Source organism: Solanum pennellii, chromosome 4 (genome assembly GCF_001406875.1).
Source record: "Solanum pennellii chromosome 4, SPENNV200".
Classification (NCBI taxonomy): Eukaryota; Viridiplantae; Streptophyta; class Magnoliopsida; order Solanales; family Solanaceae; genus Solanum; species Solanum pennellii.
In genome coordinates this window covers 38,335,246-38,352,260 of record NC_028640.1, presented here as the reverse complement: position 1 = coordinate 38,352,260, position 17,015 = coordinate 38,335,246, and the positions used below count along the sequence as shown (strand labels likewise).

The 17,015-nt window shown below is 36.1% G+C and overlaps 1 protein-coding gene across 1 annotated transcript in view; it reads right to left on the bottom strand.

Annotated features, from left to right (window-relative positions):
• Positions 1-1,444: 1,444 nt before the first annotated feature.
• LOC107018334 (CCR4-NOT transcription complex subunit 11) overlaps positions 1,445-17,015 on the bottom strand; it is a 20,013-nt gene continuing 4,442 nt past the window's right edge. The window contains exons 3-12 of the mRNA XM_015218796.2: positions 16,213-16,299; positions 15,342-15,395; positions 15,004-15,149; positions 14,654-14,804; positions 14,432-14,569; positions 3,969-4,040; positions 3,808-3,881; positions 3,441-3,582; positions 2,658-2,736; positions 1,445-1,858 (exon numbers count right to left, since the gene is read on the bottom strand). Of these exons, the coding sequence (XP_015074282.1) occupies positions 1,761-1,858; positions 2,658-2,736; positions 3,441-3,582; positions 3,808-3,881; positions 3,969-4,040; positions 14,432-14,569; positions 14,654-14,804; positions 15,004-15,149; positions 15,342-15,395; positions 16,213-16,299 (1,041 nt within the window). The 3' untranslated portion in view covers positions 1,445-1,760. The remainder of the gene's footprint in view (positions 1,859-2,657; positions 2,737-3,440; positions 3,583-3,807; positions 3,882-3,968; positions 4,041-14,431; positions 14,570-14,653; positions 14,805-15,003; positions 15,150-15,341; positions 15,396-16,212; positions 16,300-17,015) is intronic.

Sequence of the window (17,015 nt, the reverse complement as noted above, 5' to 3'; positions counted from 1 at the left end):
CAAATGAATAATTGACTATTTACATTCTCGAATACATAATACCTTTCACTATTCAGACTTGATTTGCGTGTTAATCGTGTTGAATCCCTTCATTGAAATTATGAATTTTTCATCGTTTATAGATATTAATATAGTGATATATTTAATTACAATGTTCTTGTAACTGAATCTAGCACGGACCATATAATTGTTGAAGGGAGAATTTTTTGCAGTAAATGACAATGCCTTAAAGATGATCAATTGATTGATGGCTTATGTGACGTTAGTGTCTCGAGATATCAGACAACCTGACTTGATGATACACAACTTTCACGGAGATGTTAGCCAATGAAGAGCAACTTGAACACGTTTAAATAAAACCCAAATTACTACATACACCAAACAAATTATAAGTTGTACTACAAACTTATAATTACTTGCCTAATAGGGAGAAGAAGATATCTAAGAATAAACTACCAGTGATATAGTTTTATACAATGACACGTTTTGAGTCGGAAATCAACACATTTACATGCTATGTAATATAAAGTAGTAGAATTTAGTCGTCCGGAGCAAATAAGTAAAGATTCGTAACATGACAAGCACAATTTCGTATTTAAAGTAAATGTCTATTCGAGTGATAACTTGTTTTGTCCCCTACTGAAATAATGGGACTACCTAACTATTATGCATAGTCGATAGCTGCAAAAACAACTAAAAAATGTTTGTCACCTTTGTACCCATGAAAGTGAACACCTACCTTCTTCTACTATAATCTTCAATGCAACATCTATTTCTTTTTAAATATAAATGCAAGGTCAAACAATTCCAAATGTTGGGACCAACTATATAGCACTTCTAAGAATGGTCACGACGACAGTATTGGTTTATGACGGAACAATCACATCAAAAGACAGGAACGACATACACAAGAAACATTGTCTACAAGGAAGTATTAGGTGATATATTTTGAAAATAATGAACCTGCAGAAAACACAAACATTACATGAAGCTAATGAACTTATCCATAGGTCAACTAATAAAACTTTCATTAATTTTATTCATTTTCGAACAAGACGTGTAGACTTAGTAGATAACAAGTATGATACAAATGACGTGTAGACTCAGTCAATAAGAAAAGTTTCAAGAAAACGAAATAATCAAAATAACTAAAAATGAATTGACCAAGGACAAAATAAATTTTTGCCCAAAATTTAGATGTAAAAATCTGGTGCTAATATGTCTTCTCCAATTATGTAGAAGTTAAAATTGATGGATAGACCTATTTTGTATATTTAAAATGTCATTCAAAAAAAATAAACGAAACAACCAAAAAAAAAAAAGAAGAGCAAGGTTGAGTAAGCACAAAAAGGACCCGGCCAAAATCTATAACACTGATAAAATGTTGTTGGACCTGGAGGTATATCAGCAATCTCAACTTGCTCCACAAGTTTTGGCCATTAAATTTGATTTCCAACATCTATCGCCTCTTTCATTCTATTATAGTTTTTTTTTTCTAATTGAATTGGAACCGAGTGCACAACCAAAATCTCTCCTACTTGACAATGATCAAACCGTCCTTCCATTTTTTGACTTTGGAGAAATAAATGGATGGCTAACTGTAAAATAAACTTTATAACGATAAATTTGCTGAACCAAGGATACAATGACCCACAATTGGGTGCTAACTACTTGGAATCACAAATCAAAACACATGTACACATGCTACATCACATCAAAGAAAACTTTCTTTATCCAAGGTATGGGGTGAATCACACAATCTACTCCAATGTCTTCAGAAGCCTAAACAGACCAGCAGCCTCTCTAATCCTTGAGAACTCAATGCAAAATGCTTGTACTTCAATGAACAGATCTTGGACTGCAACAAACAACACAAATTAAGTGCTCACCCAAGCATTAACGTGTATCATGGACCACAATTCAGTGAGACAAGCAAACATTAAAAGGTATCGTTTGGTTTCAACACAAGTTATGATGGAATAATTTCACAGTAAATGTTTAATTTCACAGTAATGTTTCGTTTGTTGTATTAAAAATAATATGCATTGTATAATTTCTAAGAATAAGTTGTTTGTTTACAAAAATATCCTCCAAAATGTAAAAGATGTGAAAAGTAACGTACAAAAAGGATTTGAGGGGGTATTTGTCATTTTAACTATTTTATCCCACGACTAACTATTAATCCTTAATCCTGGGATAAGTTATCCAAGTACCAATTATTAATCCTGGAATAACTTGCTCCGGGATAGAAGAGTTAAAATGACAAAACTACCCCTTGAAACCCTTTCTGTACATCACTTTTCATATCTTTTACACTTACGGAGGATATAATTGTAAACAAACAACTTATCCAATTATTAATCCTGGGATAAGTTATCCGAAGCTTTGTAACCAACCAAAGTATTACGGGGTACTAAAAATTTATCCCAGCAGTATATCTTTCTTATCCATCACACTAAACGTGTCCTATAGGCTGGTTTGATGCAACTAGCCTCTCACAATTATTATCCCAGTCATCCTCTGTTGCAACCCCATCAATAGATTGGCGCTCACGCCCCAGAGTTGAGTTCTCAAACTACTCAACATACACTGTATGCAAATATGCAGTTTTTCTATCTATTTATTATATCACTAAAGTAATAATAATAGACACTTACCATTGATGATCTTATTCCGGATCAAGCTCTGTAGGAAAACACAGACCAGTCTTACTAGTCTGTTTTGCATATATCTATCCTGAAATTTTTGGAAAAGAAATATGAAATAACACAAACAATAAGAATAACATCATAGATTCTAGGAACGCTAATCATGCTAGTAAAAGGAAATCAATGTGTGTATGTCATGGGTCCTCTCCTTCCTACATTAGAAGAAATATATGTAGGTAAACTGAAATCTGAACAGAGGCAATGAGATCATGTCTCTCTTCCCCTCTTACATCTCCCATGCATACACTAGAGCCACTGCCACCAACTAATATGACAGAGAAGAATAGAGTAAAACAGATTCACATCCCTTTTGCTATGATATTAAACATCAGTTCACTGACTTCACTTCTTCACCAGCTATAACAAAAATAACTACATGATCGAAACAGAATGAGACACAAAGGTCATTACAATCTTCAGAAGCAGGATAGTTGCAGTAGCTTACACAGTTTACCCACATTGGCAGTATTTCACCCCTTAAACATGTTTTATTATAAAGAAAGTCTGAAAATAACCTATATAAATACCAAGTTTTGTCTACTAAAACACCAATCTGAAACTGATATGCACAATATGGTTGAGAAACTAACTCAAGAATAGCATGGTGACCCAAGCAACTCATGGTCAGTGTAGAGTTTGATTGAATCACACTCTAAATGACCTAACGATTGCCAGTCAAATAAATTAAGTGAAGGTTCAATTAATAAGGAAGAAGTTAAGCAGATAGAGGACCTTGATGTTCTCGCAGGAAGATATACAATTGGTGATGTACATATGTATGAATTCAGTTGGCAATTCAACTGCTTGAGTGAGCCTGTTAACAACTTCCATAGAATGAAGACTCATCTCCATATTAACAAGAACTGTAAAATATCTGCAACCACAAATAAACTGCAGAATCTCAGAACATGTGAAGTTTGGTGCTCGCATATCCAAATAAAATACAGAATGCTAGCTCTGTAACTTCCAACAAAAAGTTCGAATAAACCACCCAATTGACACTTATAATATATGAACTAGTATATGGCTCTGAAATCGTGATCAAAAGGGTATCAGGTATGCAAATCAATGAACAAGGGAACAAGGAACAAAGGCATACTCTGCAATCTCTGGTGAATTCACCAGTTTAACCAGGACTTCAACTGCAATAACAGGATTGTTCTCCACAAGTTCCTGAAAAATATACATAATTCTTCAGAATCAAGCACAAGCCCTAGTTATTAGTTACTCACAATACATTTAAGGTTGCAGAGTTCATACTGGCAGTTTCCTTGGTGTCAACCCACAATGGTAGACAAGTTTTGGATCATTCGCCAACTCCAATAGTACTTGCTGGTCAAGAGAACAAGAAACAATTTCAAAAAATGTCTAATGGATGCAATACAAGTCTCAACAAATGTGCATGAAAAAGAATTCTGCACCTAATGAGCTTTTGCACGATCATTACTCTCTTGATAGTCATAACAAAAACAAAGAACTTCCTATGCTAAACCAAAACTTCCCATAAAGAATTACTTTGAACAAGGAATGAACAGCTTCCATGTAATGAAAAGATCTGAAAGAATACTATCTGACCAGCTGGGTGCAGAGCTTCTTCATTCTATCAAGAAAATTGATTCAAGCAGTGAACGACTGCCAAACAACAACAGCAAATACACGGCAAAGTACATCCGTTTCTAACCAAACATGGTAAACTAGGGTTAGAATAAGGCAACATGAAAAGTGAGCCTAGATTTCAGTCGGAGAGCATAAAGGAAAACCTTTCATTGTTGGTCACAAATTCAACAATATCACTGAGAAGATATCACAGGCGGTTATATGATAATATTGAGTTATATCATTGTCCCGTGTGGTATATAGGACTTCCTAAGTACTTTAAAAGTTTTTGGATGGTGGCCCAAATTCTTCCGCACGATATCAAAGAAGACAATTTGTAAGCTCATTCTCACTCATAACTTCACCATGTACTGTCAACAATTACACCTCAATTGCAAACAAAGTGGGGTCAGCTACATGAATCCTCACCAACAATGTTGCTCCATTTAAGTTCATCTTAGGCTAATATCATACAAAGTAAAAATAAATGACAATGTCACTCCCCAAGGATGTTAAGCTATATGGTTGTTCCACATGGAATTTATAGGATTTTCCAGGAGTTAATAAACGTTCTAGGCTTACTCCACAAATTGTCTTAAAAGTTTTAGTTGCATGCTTAAATCCGCTCACAAGTACAAATAAGTTGCAAGGAGGTGAACTTCATTAGCTACAAAGTCAGTAGAAGATTGATCCCTTTTTTTGCTAACCGAGAAATCCGTCTGGAGCAGACATTTTGAGTAAACAACCTTCAAAACTCGGGGATGATGAGTGTGCCCCCTACACTTCTCCACTAATATACCATAGTTAACCTAGGGGCCAATTCGTAAAGGATTATTAATCCTATTCTAACATACTTTATCTAGCGTTAGAAGGAACTTAAAACTTATCCAGAAAATAGACTTCCTCTATTATTTTCACAACTATATTAAAAATGTCACAAACACTACACCCACACCTTCATCTCCTTTCCTTTCTTTTACAATGGCCAGCACCACCCACCAACATCTATATTCCCCTTTATCCAAACCTTTTTTAGATCTAAAGGATAGATTTCTTCAAAGCTCAAGTTGCTTCATCTTCCCTTCATCGCAATGTCATTCACTGCTTTCGTTCTTTTTGTATTTTTGATGAAGTGACTTCAACAGAAAAAAGCATCAAGAAGATTGAGTTGTGACAAGATATGTCATTGAATGTTACCTTAATAAAAAATAAAAAAAAGGATGTCATTGAAGCTTACAAAAAGTTGTTGGCTTTTATACAACAAAAGCTCACTATGCCCAAAGCTAGGGAGCTAATAAGTCCAGAAACTGATCTGGACTATTAACTGAGTACAATCTAGACCATCAAAGTAAACTAGCAATATATCCTTTAAAGAACCACAAGATGTCATTGAAGCTTATAGAAAAGTTCTTGGTTAATAAAAAAAAGGATATGCCATTGAAGCTCTCAAAATAGTTCTTGGCTTTTATACGACAAAATTTTGACTATGCCAAAAGCTAGGGAGCTAATAAGTCCAGAAACTGATCTGGACTATTAACTGAGTACAATCTAGACCGTAAAAATAAACTAGCACTACATTTAACCTTTAAAGAGCCACAAGATATGTCATTGAAGCTTAAAAAAGAGTTCTTGGCTTAATTTAAAAAAAAAAGGATATGTCATTTGACGGTTTCAAAAAAGTTCTTGGCTTTTATACAACAAAATTTGACTATGCCCAAAGCTAGGGAGCTAATAAGTCCAGAAACTGATCAAGACTATTAACTGAGTACAATCTAGACCATCAAAATAAACTAGCAATACATTTAGCCTTTTAAGAGCCACAAGAGTAGACACACCATCAAAACGTCTCCTGTTCCTTTAATGTTCAAATACTCCAAAGGAAATGCAAGTCGGTATCATTCTCCAGATAGTCTTGATGGATTTATCAACTCCACAAATACCAGCACATATATGCTTTCCTAACTGATTGAGTGGCCTATTTTTAGGCCAAAAATGCACATGAGTATGCACCAAATATCAGAGGCAACTTCACAATGTAGAAAAAAAGATGACAAAGATTTTCAGTTTATGTAACAACTATTGAGTGGCTAAAACTGCTCTCTTCTAGTACACTCATCAAAAAAGTCACTACAATTATCTTTTTCCAATTTGCAAATGTATTGAAAGCATTGCATCCAAAATATTGTATTGGAATCAATGATGACCCATTCGGACAAGCATCAGTCCCCAAAACGAAGTTGCATGACATTAGGCATGATCCAAATCCCTAACTCACAACATCAAGATCTGACCCAAACAAGGCAGTAAATTGGTTCGTTCAGTCGGTGACTTTGCCTTTAGTCAAGTTCAACTAGAGAACAAAAACAGTTAGCTTTGGTGGAGAACTGAGGCAATAAAATGACATCACAAAGAAATGAGAGTTCAGCGAGCAACAATCAACCAATTGGTGATGACCCAACAGAAGGGAGGGGGGAAGAAGCTGGGAAAGACAGTTTGCCTTTTTTCTTTCATTCTTTGTCTTTTCCTCATCATCTCTATTTTATTCTGATTTTCATGTTATTTTTATGAAGTAAGATGGTTTCATTAAAAAAGGCATGAAGAAGATGCAATAAGTATAAACGATCTGTAGTAGTTAGCTTCGCTACGTAAGAAAACTATATTAAGACCAAAGAGCTAATGAAGTCCAAAAAGATCACCAGTACTATTTACAAGGGTTATGATGTTCCAACAAAAGATGCTAACTAAACACCTAGCTTTCAAGGAGTATGTAGAAGTTGAGATTCCATTAAAACATCTGTGATTCCTCAGTCGGATAATATCCTTTTGATGGCCTTATCAATTCTCCAGAAACACTAGCACTCTGAAGCGTCTTTGATAGTTTTGGAGTAATCCAACTCGGTCCAAAAACTGAATGGAAAAGAGCTCCAAAGGTTTGTTGCAACTGTGCAGTGAAGGAAAAGGTTACTATACTCTCGGAGCTTAACAGGCAAGTGCAACATCTGTTAACAAGCTGAAAGTTTCTACTACCAAGGTTATCTTGTGTCGAACATGCACAATCTCATGCTATCCAGGTAAAGTAATTATCTTGATAGGTAATCTAGTCCCCACACGCATGCTTCTGAGGCCATCCTCTACCCATTCTATGCATGAATGTGGTTTTAGGCTACTCTGATTGTGATCTTTCCCTATCTAGATATAGTTCTTCTAGGTTGCAACCTTCAAGAGAAGCAAGGAGGGTTAGTAATTCACCGATTTCTCAATCTTGCAAATTCCCCCTGAAGGGAGTTTTGAGCAATAGTGAAGTCTAGATTGCAGGAAATTTGAGATAGATCAGGAAATATATCCATCTGTAAGGATTTCCCAAGCCATTAATCCTCCCAGAATTTACCAAGGGAGCCATTCCAAACATTATAAGTAATTCTGAAAAGATTCACTTCTAATGCTTGCTAATAATTTTCCAAGGACGAACATCACAATGGATTGTGATTTTTTTCGACACCAGTGATTGTGAACTCCATATTTAGCATTGATGACTTGCAAAAGTCAGGCTTTTCCCGCTGGTATCTCCACAACCATTTTATAAGCATGATATTATTGTGGGACTTCAAATTACTAATACCCAATCCACCTTGAGAATTTAGTCAAGTGACTTTGGACCAATTTACCAAGTGAAATTTGTAACATCGGATCATTTTTCCAAATGAAATTTGTGACTTAATGTTTCCTACCCGACAAACTGTTTTCCTATATATGTCCAGCTACTTAAAAACTGAATTTAGAATGGTAAATAGTGACCTTTAATACTAATAGGTTAATATGATGTCTAGCACACTATAAAAAGATTCTCCATTATAATATTTTTTTTAGTTGCAACAATCATAGCGAGCACTTCATAAGAGTGATTAACACCAACTTTGGCCACATCAAAATCATCACGACCACATAAGCATGGCTAAGCATCAGAGAGGTGTATTAAGTCATTCCGTCAGGTAAAAGTACTTGAATAGGAAAACATGTAACTTAGGAGCTGTTTTAAATCGGGACAATTGCAGATATTAATTTAAGCATTAAGAGAGGAGGTCCCGCAAGTATATGATATTGAAACAGTGTATGTTGTTGATGGTCAGGTGCCTCTCAATTTACAATTAAACCGAACGAGCATGGATAAAATTATTCATGTTGTGTTGCATTCCAGAGAAAATACTATAGGCGACAAGCAGCGAGAACAGTTGACAGTGGAAATGGACAAAGCAACTAGGTTGTAACCATCTTTGATGGACTCGTTTGAGTAAATATGAGATTTCTGTAAGTTGTTAGCTCGAAGTAAGACGAGGTGCACAAAATCTGGCCCAGAAACGATGGTCATCGGGAAAAAAATTGACGAGCTGGATATAGTTTCTCTCTAGACAGAGACCAACACAACAATGAACATAAAAACATAGACTAGCCAGAAAATTGGCATTCCTCCTCAAGCCAATGTTATACATCTTTGAATTGAGGATAAAAGAGTCATTGGAGATGAATTACATGGTAATACAATTGCTACAGACAAGGAGATAGCACATGCCTTTGGTAAGTTCCTAAAATTCAAATAGCCATTTAAGTGACAAGTATATACATGGAAGACAAGAAAATGTCAAGGACTCAGCAAAGGTAATGAGCACACCGGGACATGGTCCACAAGAATAATAGGCCTAAGGCAGCCACACATGAAGGCTGGTCTAAGAAGGTGACTAAATATGAAGTGAAGTTGGAGAATTTCAGTTATAGGACCTTGTACAAAATGAACCTCAACTCACAAAATATAAACTTATTCAGCTTTGTAGCAATTCTAGTTTTTGTCATCTCTTACAAAGAGGCTAAAATCTTAAATTGACCTACTTAAACGAGAGGAGAGACAAATAGTGAAATTGATTTGGTATCACGGGCAAAACAAATTCAAGGGACCACTGCTCGTTAAATGGAGAGCTACGCCTATGAAACGAAGAATTGCTTAGAGGAAATTCTCATTGAGATATGCAAAAGGTCCATTACTGGCATGGTCAGAGGACAAGGTCAATCACGTGTTTCAGACACACACGCCTAATGGAGATGGAGACATCATGTTGACTTTGAAAATCATATATTAAGCCAGCATTTGAATGCTAACTTTGAAGGCTTTTGAGGATGGTATTGGTTAGTGTCTCACATTTTGGTAATGGCCAATGTCCCACGTTGGTTGAAGGAATGAATTGTTGTTTCCTTTCTTATGGCATTGGGTGACAATCCGCAGGAATCAACAGAAAAGGCAAATCCCCACGTAATCAGTGGAACATTGTTCACCGGGATAGAATGCCGGTCGAACCAGTCTGCAAAATGGGGTAGTGTTCAGTCTTGGTGCCCTCACCTCACGAGCTATACTTTTGAGGTTGAGTTGTGCCTAGATCCTTCTTCCAAATAGAGGACAAAGCACAAAATTCTTTATTATAAGATTAATAAGTGTAACCAAGAGGCCAAAGGCATCCAGGTTATGGTGCGATATCGTTAGATGGTTTTGGCGTTTCTTGGATAATAATGACAAGATGTGAGAAGGAGGTGATGTTCTGTCGGAAGAATGGCACTGGGAGAAGAAGGCATAAAGCTATTTTAACTATCCTAACTCAGTGTGGTGGAGAAAAAGCGGGAAAAAAGCGACAAGAGTTCGCTTCACCAAAGTGGGAAGTGGGAAGCGAAGCGCTCACTTTTTTCAACTAAAGCACTATTTAGTACAAAACAAAAAATATCAAATATGTAATATAAATAACCAAGAACTCAATGGAAATAACATATTTGGCAAATTTTTTAATTCTTACATAAAAAAAAAAAGGAACAGGGAAAACAAAGACTGGACAGTAAAAAACATTACAAAAGTAGAGGGAAAATTGCAGAATATGGACCAAAACGAAGCATAACAGAGAAAGCAATACAAAGCAGAGAAAAGAATTGCAAAACTGAGAGAAAAAAGATACAGAAGATTATATTGCGAAACAGGGCAAATTAGAGACTGCAATTTAAAAAAAAAAAAAAACTGTAACCAGAGAAAAGAAGAAGATATGAACAATTGAACTTGTCATCGCTTGAAAGAGTGTCACAACAAGAGAAGTGAAATAGAGGGAAATGTTTGGAAAGAAGGCGCAAAGTGTTTTTACGAAATAAAGATAACCTAGCTACTGTCAACCTAGCTTAAGCAGAAAAGCGAGCTTTCTCTCACTTTTACTGAAGTCTCAGTTCTCGCTTCTGGGACTGAAGCGCTTGCTTTTTACCATAGCTTTGCTTCACTGCCAAAAAGTGATACAGCTTCGCTTTGCTTTGCTTCTTGATCTAAGCGACGAAGCCTGCGCTTTTAATAACACTGTCCTAAGTAGTTCCATATGTTCCTTTGAAGCTTCAACAAAATACTGAAACCAACTACTTTAGGACTTTTAAAGCTAGTTTAACTGACCTCATTAATTCCGACTGCGCTCAACCCAATCATACCAAGTTTCTGCACCATAATTAACCTAGTAATATCATAAGACTTGATCTAGTATTAAAGGACTGATGCTCTAATGAGGAACTTCTACTGAAAGGGTAATGAAGACAAGAAGAAGTGAAGCCAAGGGGGAGGAGCTCACAATGAGCAAGAAAGAAGAAGGTGTGTGCATTAGAGACGTGAAGATGAAGAACAAAAGTATGATGATGAAATGGTAATGGAAACTGGCAACAACCGACAATTTTCTACGGAAGGAGGTCATCATTACCCAGTATAGAATGGAGAATAAATGGACAACAAATGTTGTGAACACATGATAAGGTTGTAGTGTTTGGATATCCCAGGAACTTTTAGCCACTAGTTTTAACCCAATCTAGTTTAATGTTGGAAATGGCCTGAAGAATTCATTTTTGAATAATACATGGATTGGACATGAACCCTTGAAACAGCTCTACCCAGATCTTTACATCCTATGCCAACAAAAACAAGATACTGTGGTTGACATGTGAACAAGACAAGGATTAAACCTACACCTTAGAGGACATTTGAATTGGGAAATGGAAAGAATAGTAGCTACACCTTAGAGGACGTTTAAATTGGAAATAGAAAGAATAGTCACAATTCAACTACTTATCAACAAAGGGGCATTCAGTGTCAACTCTGCATATAAGGATCTAAACTTCTCAAACAATCAGGAGGAAGGGTGACCATGGAAGATGATATGAAGAGTGGAAGTGTCTCACAAGGTGAACTACTTCTCTTTATTTCTAGCTAAAAAAATAGCATTGACACGTGAAAAAAAAGAGCTTCCAACAATAAATCCTTTATTGTTGGAACAGAGATGGTGATGCAATAAAAAAGGAGGAAAGATGGAAGATTGTCCCAGCATGTAGCTAGTGGTCAATATGGAGAGAGAAATGAGAGATGATTTGTGGATAAGCAGAGCAAAATTCAGAAACTTAAGATGAATTGTTTAGCTCCTTGCTATTATTGAATTAAATAGGACTTGATAGCTGAAGATATTTTTGATGTTTTAGACTATTTGTAAGCAAAGTAACAAATAGGAGATCTAGATGTAAGTTGTAATACTTTTGAAGGGAAACTACATTCTTTGATGCAGCATACCTGCAGCTATATAGTTTAGCAGTTACCATTCTCAAAAAATAGTGTCTTATGGTGGAAGAAGAGATAAAAGCCTGAATGATTCCAACTGTTGCAACTATTAGGTGACCATATTGAAAACCAAAGGATGTAAGATAGGGCCCACTAAAATTCCAAATACCCCCCCCCCCAAAACCCCACCCCACCCCGAAAATACCACCTTATTTACTTTAGTTAGATCACTTTAAAGCGTATTCAGCAAAGTGATGGCAGTCTTATAGCCTGTTTGGATTAGCTTTTCGCTTATAAGCAAAAGTAACAAGTAAGAAATCCTAACTTACGGCTTTTGCCTCCTTTTTTTTTAATCATTTTAGCTTAAAATCAAGTGGTTTCAAGCACTTTTTGTTTTGTTTTGACATAGATAATATTGTATTCATCAGCATTAAGGATATGTTGGAGACCTCCAAAAATTGGTTTCCAACAAGAGAAAAAAACAAAAAGGCTAATAGATTACAAAGAGCCTATAAAATCTAAAATTTGTGCAGCTTCTTCAAGCACTTTTAATTTACCCAAACACTAAAAAAGTGCTTAAAAGCTATTTTGGCTTAAAACACTTCAAATATGTCAATCAAAATAGGATCTTTCCTGCACCTAGCGATTTACTAGCATATTAAATTTAGTATGACTATACCCATTGATAAATTCAAGGGGATGGCAGCCGCCTCTTCTAAGCTATAATATAAAGGGGAGCTTTCTTCTTCATTATCCAACTTTGAATTAATATTAATATTAATAATAGTAGCTTACCCTTTGAGATTCTCTTTAGGGTTTTGCCCTTTTTGTTCTACCTTGAACCATAGCTTGCATTTCTTTAATGGTAAGATTCCTTGTTTGTGCTCCTTCCCTCTTATTCTTCATCTTCTTAACTGAATCACTGCTGCTTTTAATATTTAACAAGGTTTCAAATATCAAATACTGGAGCTTGTGTTCTTATCATTCAAGAATCAATTCTTCCCTTTCTAACATCTAAGTTAAAGTCTAACAGTGTAATTATCAAGTGGTATCATAGCTTTGAATGGTTTGGCATTCTTATACTTGCCCGATCTATTTATTTGAACCATAAAAAGACTAAAAAAATTGCTACCATAACTAGGTATTGTAGTCTGCAAATCTTATTATTTTGGGGCTTTTTCAAGTTGGGCTTTTCAAACTCGAACAGTATCCATTTCCCATCTCATGTTCAACCCATGTGTTTGCTTCCTCAATCTATAAGTGTTATAAGAGTCATCTTCTGATTTCTGATAGAGTTGGTGTCTCACCAATTCTAGCCTCAAAGATACCCACCAAGCTCCTCTTTAACACTTCGCCACACTCCTTTGGGCTGCAACTAATGCATATTCTATCCCCCTTCTTTATTACCCTCTCTACTGCAGATTCTTTACACTCTTTATTAGCCCATTCATTGCTCTCAAGTATCTCAGCATAAGGAGTGTTCCCCAAAGTTACGACATTCCTTTGGGGCACTATTGATGCATCTCCCAAACCTTTTTCCCCAATATTCATCCACCCTGAGTTAAACGAAACTCAGGAATAATAATAACTACCCTCCTTCTGCCTCTCAAATTTTTCAGACTGATGTGACAACAATATAAACTATAGTTCCTAAAGCAGAACACTTCTAAGAAACCATATTTTCTTCTTCCACCGCTTCACCATATTCCCCTTTGTCTGGGATGCTTCACGCAAGACCTGAGCAATCCATTCCAGAGTTTTCGCATTAAACACTGTTCTCTTAATGGAATTTCTGCTTCTTTCTGATTTCTATCAGGTGGTATCATCCCCTGCCTGTCCAGATGTTTTCTTGATATTATAGGCCTTGACCTACAGCAAATAAATGCTATCTTCCATTTTTTACTCTCTGGTGTAGAATGGAGTATGTAAACTCTATTAGACTTCGCTACTTCCTTAGAGAAATAGTGCCAGGCTTTTATCAAATTAAATTTACATTGGTTATTAAAAAAACAGAGTAGTACCATCCATCCTGCTTTGATCTAATATTGCCCTGGGTTGACAATGTTCATAGTTGGCATGGTCAAATTGCAAAAATAAAATAAGTCTAGATACCATTCAACAAGGTATGTAGTTGAACCTCCAAATCCTTCAAGGAAAAAAATGGTCTAAATGCCATTCAGCCAGGTATGTAGTTGAACCTCCAAATCTTTCTTCTTCTTTTTTGTGGAAATTTAGAGCCATAAAACCAAGGAGGCTAATAAGTACAAATAAGCAAAACTTGACCTTCTCCAGATAACCAGTTCCCCCTAGTCACTTTTCTCATTGGTATGCAACCCTACGTTTTTCTCACAAAGGTCAAGCACGGTAATATCCACAAGGAATGGCCACAGAAATCCAAGAAAAAAAGACAATGCTTGACTTACTTATCAGGGAAAAAGCATTTATTTTGTGAATCACCTCATGTAAATAATATAAAACATAAACAAGCCCGCAGTTAACAATATCCAATAGGAAGCATATGCACCTCTTGTTGAGCAGGTACAAGTGGACCTTTTAGAGCTTTTGCAATCAAATCCCTGACTGCTGCTCCTCTGCTAGTATCGGCACACATTCCATGATCCCATAGAAGCTCATAATTGTAATCGGGGTTTAGCCAGACTAGCTGCACCAAATATGAGGGTATATCTAACAGAACTCCAGAAATTGATCAACTTATTCCCTGGACATAAGCACATGTAGTCCTTACCTCTCCATCCAATACAGGAAGCCTGGGAGGATGAGGCCTTATCCATTGAGGTCCTAATCCTTCGAATGACAAATTTGATAACAATCCAGTTATAGTCTCATCAACATCCCCAGATCCAATTTTAGGTTTAGATCCAGGGAGAAGATCAAACCTGAAATTACCCAAAGCTAAATATTACACAATGTCCAAGAATAAGAAAGCAATGACTGATCTGAGTTCTCCACGCAAGATTAATATGATGACAGATGACAAATTTCTCCAACTGTGGTTCTGTGAAGGGGAAACTAAGAAAAATGGGGGGGGGGGGTTAATCCAAACAGAATACCAAGAAATAAAAGTGAGGAACTTACTCTAATGAATTGCTGTCACAGCCACGAGGTACATCAGGGTCTGGAATGCTATTTTTCACAGAATTGTTCCCAATCAAGCATTGAAACTCTTCTGGTAGAGCTTTACTTCCATACTGCTGTTGCAACTGCTCTCGCTGTGGGAAAGACTGCGAAGTTGAAAATTGAGACCAAAGAGGGTAAGTTATATATATGTAACCACCAGTAATAAAAAAGAAGAGATGAGGATATCAAGGCAATTTGCTGTTGATAGTTTTAAATTAACTGCACTACATATACCCATATTGTGGAGTCAAAACTTCTTATAAGCACATGAATATTTTAGACAATTGGTCACTTACAAGTTGTGAAGTATCGAACATTTTCATGTAATCTGTTGCCGATTGTTTAAGAACCTGCAATGAGTCATTAATTCTGAAACCGTTCTAATATTGAATAATCTCAAAATAATCACTCGTGATACTCAAGTTAAACACCAAGACATGTTAAAACATACATTGTAAACCAAATAACACTAACCAAACTTGTAAAAAAAAATTCCCTTTCTTTGTGCCTAGAAGTGAGTGGGACGGGGCATAAATAAATTCCTGAATTTTGACAAGCTTAAAATACAAAAGGTATGAAGAAAGAAAATTTATATACACATAGCATATCCTAAGTGTCTTTGGCATATTAAAATCCAACTTCACTTCAATACTACAGTACACTAAGGTTTAGTTATTCTGTCCTTGTCCCCCTTTAGGATTATGAAACATTTCAAGAACAAATGAAATATATAGGTAGAACTTGCTCAGCAACAGAAAATTTCCTTCTGGAGATAAGAGCAGTGCAGCTGCTGAACTACATACAAGACCATGGCTCTATTTCCCTAACAAAATAAACGCTAATTAGCAATCTATCATACAGGCAAAAACCACCATACCCAGGAAGTCCTGTGGGTAGATGAACAGTTATTCTTTCTGCAGCAATGGTCCGATTCTTAAGAAAAGGTATATGACCAAATCATAGTAAATCGAAATAACAATTATATTCTCTTATGAATGAGGAAATTCAACATACAGACAACTAGAGCCCTTAGGTTAGAAATGATCTCACACAAAAATAACTTTACTATAAGCTTTAAACATTAGATATAGCAAATAATTAAAACCAGGGCTTTTTACCCTCTAAACAGGACCAATTGTACACACAACAGGGAAACAATAAGTAAACCTCTCTGCTACTGGTTGAGCTGGCTGAGCTTAACAACTGAAGAATAAAAGCCCTTTCACATTGTTCAGCTCCTTCATCACAGGCTGCCTGCAAATAAGCAAAACAAAGAACCACAGTGAAAAAATCAATGGTCACTTAATGACAACTATCAAGGAATTCAACCAAGAATGTATCATGCAAATCATATATAGAGCTTATCACTTACAGGTGAAGAAAGTGATTTACTAAATTCATAGCTCTTGAAAGCTCATTAAAAAATTAAGTGTGGCTCAGGAGAGAGTAAATGAGATGGACAGTTCGTGATCACTTGTAAACGATCAGCTACCAAAGCAGTACAGTTCTGAATTATCTCATTATTCATCTACAGCTCATAGAAAAATAAAGTGTGCCGCTTTCTTTTTTCATTTTTTGTCTTTTTTGAGTCAGGAGCCTCACAATTTTCAGTCTTAACATTTAAATTTACCCCCAGATATAGCTAATACTACCCCTTCACTTGAAAATATTGACAAATTGCATGCACCTAAATATCCAAGTCATAATAAGAATTTTATAGAGTCCAAAGCTGGTAAGGACAATCTGGAATCTGCTCAGCTTCATACCATATACCTGTCCTTGTCACCATCTAATCAGCAACTAAGCTTGATTACATATAAGTTATAGATCCTGCTTTTCTTTTAGAGATAGTCATGAACTGGTCCTGCTTGCACTGTGATGGCACCATAACTGTCTTAATCTGCCACAGACGTTTAGAGTCTGCATTTATGTGTTAAAAGAACATTGAAAGCTCCCCCCCCCCCCCCCCC